We start from the raw sequence: 8,467 nt of genomic DNA, 5'->3' as shown, positions 1-8,467 counted from the left end.
TGTTCAACGAAAATGGTTACGACAAAAGCCAACTGGTAAGTATTGCAAACCAAATTAGTAAAAAACGGTCCATAAATAAAAATAAAAATCAATCCGATATTGGCTTCCAATAGCCTCAAGATGCCGCCAGTATTTCTGCCTTCTGGTTTTAGCACTGGGGGTAAGGAGTACGTATTATCTGATATATAAATATGAAGCTAGTATGTCTTTATGGTTGATGATTGCCTTTAGGCATGAAAATTTTAGTTTTATATTACTGGACTTACGCACCTGCGATACTGAAGTAGATAAAAATATATGCATTGCTCAATTTTCATAAATTACATATAACGTTGAAAGCAATCAGTATGTATTTATTTACTTTTGATTTTTATCTTTAGAACTGAAGATATTGAAATAACTATTTGTTTCTTTAGTTTTGAGTAATTGTTCATCAAACTATCATACACGAACATAAGGTTGTAAAAAAGTTATATCCCTAATATATATGAATATATATATATACATAGGCGCCGAGTTCACGGGGGCAACAGGGCAGTGGCCCTCCCCCCCCCCCCAGAAATTTATACTAATAATATATAATCACGGCTTACTACGGGGGCGAATAGATACTCTCGCCCTCATGATAATCTGTGATAATATATTGTTAGTATAAATTTCCAGGGGGCCACTGCCCTTGTTGCCCCCGTGAACTCGGCACCTATGATATATATATATATATATATATATATATATATATATATATATATATATATATATATATATATATATATATATATCAACCATACCTTGAAAGTTGAAAAATAAAAAGAAAAGAGTTTGAGTCCAAAAATAAAAATAAAACGCCGTTTTTTAGCTCCCTTGTACATTCAAAATGAACATGGTCAAGCCGTTGCACAGTGTATCGCTTCATACAAGCTAAGTGGACAAAAATATTTTGGTTTTGTAATTTCATTCCTAAGAATGTAGTTAGCAATATTTTGGTGTTTTATTGATTAGTTATGCAGTAGGGTAGCCTGGGGGAGGCAGGAGGGCAATAATCCCGCGCGTTTTAAGCTTAAAGTGGCGCCAAAAAGTCAATTTTACTATAAAAAGTATTTTTTTTTTTTAGTTTTATTGTAAAAAAAGCGATATTTTAATTAGTTTTAAGTTTTTAAAAGTTTTTGTCTTGAAAAAGATCATTAAGTAATAAAAATAAATACTAAATTTCAACACATAAATAATGAAATAAAAATTTGCCTAAATAAAAATATACTCACTAAAAATATACAAAATATAGAAATATACTCACTACACTACGTAAAATAAAAAAATATTTTATTAATAATTAATTATTATTATTTTCATAATTATTGTTATTTTCAGTACTCGATGAATCGGACTCATAATCTTCATCGTCACACTTAATTCTATATTCGACAAGCTGTGGTGGTATCAGCGCCGGCCTTAGCTTTTTTGACAGGTTGGGCAAAACTTGTGAACGCGCCCCTAGGTATATATGGGTGGGTTGTTACCATTAACTACGAGACCAATGTTCTAAAATGATGAACAAGAGTGCTAAAGCGAATATATAGTTTATTGCAAAGAGATCCATATTGTGCATCAAGTTTCTTATTTACATAATTTTTTATTAAAATTATAAACTTAGATTTTTCATGGTATGGGTTTATAGAAATGAGTGACTAGACAACGCTGCTTTTAAAATAACAAATGTTTTTATTAAACATATAATAAATCCTCTAACTATATAAACAAGAGTTATTAAATTTTAAAATGTAACTTTTCTAGCTTTTTTGTCCGCGAAATCTCTTATCAAACTAGAAAAATCTAAATTTTCAGCTATTTCTTGCTCGATTGATAACATAGATAGAGAATTAAGTCGATCTTGCAACATGGTGTTTCTTAAATATGTTTTGATTAACTTCAGTTTAGAAAAACTACGTTCAGTTTAGAAAAACTACGTTCTCCACTAGCAACAGTAATAGGTGTTGTAAGAAGAATGCGCAGAACAATCCATGTATTTGAATATAACTCTTGTAGACAATGTTTTTTAATAAAATTCAGTACAAAAAGTGGTGTCATCTCTTTTGTATTTATTTCATTTTCAACATTGCTTAATTTATCTTTAATAAAAAACTGCACACTTATTAGTTCGTCGCATAGCAAAGCACCATCAATTTCTGATTTTGTATTTACAGTTAATTTTTCTTGTAATTGTTTACACAATTTTAAAACTTCATTCTTGTTGAGCAAATTATCCAAATTAAATAATAAACTCCATATATTTACATATTCATTAAGTTGTTCAAATCTTTCATTTATTGACGACAGACATGTATCTAATAAAGGGTTAAAAAATGTCACTTCAAGTTTCTTCTCGGGATTTTGAATTGGTTCGTCAGCAGCATTTTCATCATAATGACGTTTCACTCGTCGCACTCTTTTAAGCGGCTTAAATATTGGATCGATGTTTAAATCTTCAGCTAACCCTTTGGCATCAACCGTTGCTTGTTTAAAGCCAAACGTTCTGTAATTTTCCAAAAATGTGATGCATTTTTTCAACATTTCAGCGCACTGTACTAGATCCATGTCTTTGGCTTGAATTGCTTCACTAACAACGTTTATTTGGAAAAGTACATTGTACCATGCAATTAAAGAAACTAAAAAACTATAGTCATTAAATTGTTCTGCTAATGTTTGCGCTTCGTGTGCAATATCGGGAGTTTTGGTTTCAGTTTCATATATAGTAATTAAAGCATCATTTACGCTGCTTGTTTGGTATCGGATGGCTTTTAGGCTCTCAATTTTGGCTTCCCAACGAGTGTCGCATAATCGTTTAAGAGTGAAGTTTGTTGTATGACTAAGTAAAACATTCCAGCGTGAAGTTGATGCAGAAAATAATGTGAATAATCGTTGTACTATGCCAAAAACGTTAATGGAATTTAGTGAAGACTGCGCTGCGTCACAAATAACCAAATTGAGAGAATGACTTCCACATGGAAGGTAAATAGCCAAATGATTCAAATCTAATATTCGCTTTTGTAGACCTATTTTTTTACCTTTCATATTTGCACCGTTATCGTAACCTTGCCCTCGACAAAAGCTTATTTTCAGTCCAAAATCTTTTAAAGCTCCAATTATGATTTCTGTTAAACCAAGACCTGTCGTGTCGTTAACATTGAAAAACCCAAGAAAGTGTTCATTTATTTTTATAGGATATTCTGATATATTTACAATTCTAATCGTAAGCGAGAGCTGTTCTTTGTGAGATACGTCAGGAGTGCAGTCAGCAATAATAGAATAATATGTACTTTTTAGAGCTTTGGATATAATTATGTTGGTTAATTTTGATGCCATTATATCTATCATTTCATTTTGAATGGTTTTTCTACAGTAATGATCAGAAATATCTCCTTTAAGAGCTAGCGTGACGTGGTTTAACATGATAGGATCAAATTTAGCGAGTAATTGTACCAACCCTAAAAATTTGCCGTTATTAACTGCATACAATTTATCAGAAGAACCTCTGAAGGCCATATTATTTGTTACCAAGTATAAAATAATGTTCATCAATCGTTCAAGAACACTTCGCCACCTTAAACTCTCCTTTTCGATTTGTTTTTGTTCTTGTTTATCAATAGTTTCACCAGCTTTCATTCGTATTTCTGTCTCAATCCGTAGTTGATAAGCATTTCTGTGTGACTTACTATTTTCGTGAATTTTTAATGCTTCTGTTAAATTCTTCCATTTATTGAATCCATTTCCGTTTAACTTTAAATTCATATTGAAATCAAAAAGTTTGCAGCAAAAACAAAATACCGCATCTTTAGAAACTGAGTACACAAGCCAACGTCGTGAAATAACCTCACCATTTGAAAGTTTTCGGTTGTAATAAGCATTTGAAAAATGTCGTCTTCTATTACCGCATGGATATGTGTCCAAATTCACTTGTATTGCACCGATATTAATTACATAATCAACAAATTAAATGTTGCGATGAATTGGCCACAAACCACAGTCTGAGTAATCGGTTGCTGTTTCTTAGGTGCGATCATTTACATCACCATCTTGGCCATCATCATTTTCGTTATCGATATCTTTTTCATCGTAGTGAACATTTCCAACTAATACTATTCCGTCTTCTTCATCGCTGGTTGATGTATCACTAATTACATGCGCAACATTTTCTCCTTCCTTTATTTTATTACAATCACTATTTTCCGATGTAAAATAAATTCAAGTTTTTTATAATTTTTCTTCAAATTATAAACTTTTTCTGCTTTCCTTTTTCTGTATTGAGCACCAGATGGTTTTTTATTATTATGAGTTTTTGGGTCGATGTTATAAAACATTTTACGGCCGAAACGGATTCCGAAGCTAATTTGGAGGGGCAAAAAGTCACTTAAAAATTTGGAATTAACGATATTTACAAAACAAGAATGATATATTTTGATTAGTTTTAACGTTCTTATTTTATAAATATCGTTAATTCCAAATTTTTAAGTGACTTTTTGCCCCTTTAAATTAGCTTCGGAATCCGTTTCAGCCGTAAAATGTTTTATAACATCGACCCTTAAAAACATTTTTTTCTTTATAATGAGTACTCTCCATTGATTGCTGCTGACAGTTTCTACTTGTCTAAAATTTTAAAATGAAAAATTACTCGCAAGCTAATAATTCATAAACAATTTCATTATTTATACTTACCTGCTTTTTATTACCGCAAAATTTGAAAACTTGACAAAAACTGAATTTGAATCACAAATACAACTTTAAATTTCTTCTACAAATTAATAAACAACCCGCTCGCAACTCGTACCGAAAATAATGTTTAAAATTTAAACTTTAAATAGATGGAACGCAAAATAATTGGCGCCGAGAAAGATACAAGTAAAAAAATGAATTTAAGTCACAAAATATATGCTATGATTGAAACACTTTTAATCAAATTATTAATTTTGCATAAAGAATTTTTAACAGTGTAATAATACAATAAATAAATTATTTAAAGAAATTATTTTTATAAAAAAACAAACATTCGAAAAAATTTAGGTTGACTTATTTTTTCTATTTATTATATTGTTAAAGTTTGCATACAACGTTTGGCGCCCCAGTTTCCTGGCGCCCTTGGGCGGCGCCCAGCCTCGCCCACCCACCCCCTAAGGCCGGCACTGGGTGGTATTATAGGTGGGATACTTAAATTCAAAACTTCCAACAGTAGTTTACCAGTTTTCTTACTTGAGAATTCTCTGTGTGAGTTGATGACAGGATCTGATGTTACCAAAAGCATATTGAGCAAATCTATATTTGTGCAAATACGTGAATTTTTTCTTGTATGGTGTTCGCGGAATCGACGAAAATCTTTATTGCGGGCTTCTTGAGACTCTTCTTACAGTTGTCCTATTGGAAGAAAGCATGTTTTTGTAACTTCCGTGCTATGTACAAGTATTTTGTGCACAGTAACAGGCATATAGTACCACGGATACAGATTAATATATAGAGTTTTGGTTTCAGAACAAAGCTTTTCAAATCCATAATAGTTAATATCATAGCCAGAGGAAAGCGTTCTTAATAAAATACTGAAATTTTTAATGAGATTGATGTCTAAACCCGTAATCTCGCCAATCAACTCTGGCTTCATAAAAAACCTGCGAGCTGTGTTCCCATCATTTGTATTCCCAATGCCAGGTTTTGGTTTATCTACAATAAGACCCATATGCTTTTTAAATTTTTGTTTGATATCTTCTGAACGTTTTTGGACACTAGATTTATCTTCATCGCTTCTAACTTGCCACTTTTTTATATCTAAGCGATAGCTAATGTGTAGCATGCACTCAAAAAAACGAATCCACGCATGCAAAGTAGACAGACCAAAACCATTATGTTCTTTTTTAACAGCAAAAATTTGTTTCTTATAAAATTGATTTCTTATCCAGACGTAACCTTGGATTGAGTCAATTAACTGACCATTTGAAATCAGGCGGTTTTTTTAAATCAATTTTACCTTCCCATGTTCTTTCAAAATTCAGCTCATTTCAAAGTCAAGCTTTTGTTTTTTATAGATTTATATTTAATGTTTTATATTGTTTTACTTTTAAAATTTTTTATGTAGGAAGCTGCCATGAAGATTAATTGCTTTGAAGGTATACATAGTAAACGAAACTCTATCCGTGAGAAGTACGATCAATTAAAGAAGGATATAAAAGATATTAAATCTTTGTGACACTTTCTCGAAATCGTTACAGATTATAGTTAGAGTGAAGATATAATGAATATTGAAATTATCATGAATGTACTTTTGTTTATACCTCAACATGCTATCAACTGTTTGAATTCATTATCTGAATAATCAAAAACATTAAAAAAAAAAAAAAAAAAAAACCCCTAGGAAAGAATGTTTTCATTACTCAGATTTTCGAAATTGAGTTTATATTTTGGAAGTTGAAAGTTTTAATTTTTGGACAATACCCTCTATCAAACCTATATCAAACTAAAACTAGCAGTATAGTTCGAGATCTTCTGAGAAGCCAAACTAAGCTACCTATCGCTTCGATCAAAATTTTTAACTTTGGAGAAATCTACATTAGTAGAATAGTATAACTGACACATGATATTTCACTTTTAAAACATGCCTAAAGCTCTGAATAAGACGTAGGACCACTCTAGGAGTGGTCATACTAGGAGACATTTTCCATCATCAATGTTTTCTGTAAGTCTTTTTAGCTTCTATCTCGTGTGAAAAAATACTTTTAAGGTCATGAAATTTAACAAGATACATAAAAACACCGTTCTTTTATAAAGGTTCAGTATAACCAAAGTATATAAAGCATCCAGGATTTAGTCTGAAGAGGGGAAAGGAGGTAATGGAATGTGTATAGCACAAAAATGAAAAAAATTTTATTTGTAAAGACAATTTTGGAAAAACCTAAATTTTTACTATGCAGCTTGTTGTTTTTTTAAGGTACGAAGAGTCAGGAGCCTTGGGTGTACCACTTACTAACATGCTGGAACAACACTGTACTGTGGTCCATATTTGGTCTAAAAAGTGATCAAAAATCAAAAATGCTAATTTTTACTTCTTTGCATTATTTTGATCAAATCACAATTATTTTTACAAACTTATTTGCATTATTTTGATCAAATCACAATAATTTTTACTAACTTATTTGCATTATTTTGATCAAATCACAATTATTTTTACTAACTTATTTGCATTATTTTGATCAAATCACAATTATTAGCTAGAAAATTCTTGAAAATGCAAAAAAAAAAAAAAAAAAAGCCATCATTTCTTAAACTAGCCAAAAATGCTCATAAAATAAATATTGCCATCTTAACAAAAAACTGAAGTTTTGCTAAAAAATGAAAAAATTGTTGTAGACTGGCCATTATTAAAAAAATTCTCTAATTGAAATGAAATCATTTTCTCATTCCATAAAATTTAAAAAAAAACAATCATAGAATTCTAAACAATAAAAGATACATATTAATACATATTAATATGTATCTCATACATATTAATCATGTCCTATTATATATATAAACATAGGACAGTTTTGTGAACGAAATTTAATTGAACCTCATTCTTCATCTGAAGAAAGTGCATCGGAGAAATCAGTTGCTTCCTCTAATAGAGATTTTACGTCAGATGTGAGGGGAGAGTTGTTTGGCTTCCTTGAAATAATACGTGTAGAGAATATGATATGGTCAGAAGTTACTAAAAGGTGATGGATCTAGTCCTCACTTGTTGCTGTCCTACCAAATTTCCTGGTGTGATTTCTTCAGAAATTCCGATTATCCTTGTTCCTGCTTTCTTTTGCCTCTTCTGACATCATTCCTATTGGAAGTTAAGTATTCCTCAAGGTTGAAGCCCCATTAATAAAAACCCTGTGAACTGAAGGTGGTAAGGGGATACCTAGGATACAAAGATATTAATTTCTCAGCTGTTGCGTATACATATTTTCCAAATGCTTCTGCGTTTATGACCATTCCACTTGATGTTCCCATCATAACTAGTTCCACTACTTCCTTGATGAGGTTGATCAAATATCAGGCCAATTTCTTATCTTAATGATAATTGAATTCTTTTTTTCTCATTTGAAAACTGTTCTTTCAACTGGTCTTCTCTTACTTGCCATTTCTTAAATTGCAATCTATACATGCAGCACATACTCCAAACAACGGATCCAACAATGAAGAGTGGACAAGCCATATTTAAGAGATTCCTGATTTTTTTTCTTTTGAGAAATTAGTTGTAAATTGTCCCACTTGGCAATGCTCCACAAACAAGACGTCTTTGACCACTTAAAGTTTCAGTGAGAAAATTTAATATCCTGCCATCAATCATAGTTAGGATCATTTGATCGTGAATTTCAATAAATTTTAGTCCTAAGTTAAAAACTGTGGGAGGGAGTTTTTCTATTTGCATTCGAATAATTTCATAAGTTTTCATGGCCAACTCTGGATT

At 31.1% G+C, this 8,467-nt stretch overlaps 1 protein-coding gene and 1 pseudogene across 1 annotated transcript; both read right to left on the bottom strand.

The window, feature by feature from the left end:
* Positions 1 to 1,693: 1,693 nt before the first annotated feature.
* LOC149880256 (zinc finger MYM-type protein 1-like) lies at positions 1,694 to 2,613 on the bottom strand (annotated as a pseudogene).
* A 38-nt stretch (positions 2,614 to 2,651) lies between these two features.
* Positions 2,652 to 3,910, bottom strand: LOC149880255 (zinc finger MYM-type protein 1-like). The gene is made up of 2 exons (XM_090070009.1): positions 2,767 to 3,910; positions 2,652 to 2,660 (listed from the first exon to the last, which is right to left on the bottom strand). Exons 1-2 carry the CDS (start codon positions 3,781 to 3,783, stop codon positions 2,652 to 2,654), a joined length of 1,026 nt encoding a protein of 341 aa, XP_089926135.1. The 5' UTR covers positions 3,784 to 3,910.
* Between the last annotated feature and the right edge of the window lie 4,557 nt (positions 3,911 to 8,467).

The sequence above is a fragment of the Hydra viridissima genome, unplaced genomic scaffold, assembly GCF_058129835.1.
Source record: "Hydra viridissima isolate aposymbiotic clone 2 unplaced genomic scaffold, HvirCarnegie_v1 scaffold_13, whole genome shotgun sequence".
NCBI classification, from domain to species: Eukaryota; Metazoa; Cnidaria; class Hydrozoa; order Anthoathecata; family Hydridae; genus Hydra; species Hydra viridissima.
This window is presented reverse-complemented; position numbering and strand designations above follow the sequence as displayed.

Coding starts and splice junctions, on each gene's coding strand:
- LOC149880255 (XM_090070009.1), bottom strand. CDS start 3,783: ATGAATTTAAAGTTAAACGGAAATGGATTCAATAAATGGAAGAATTTA.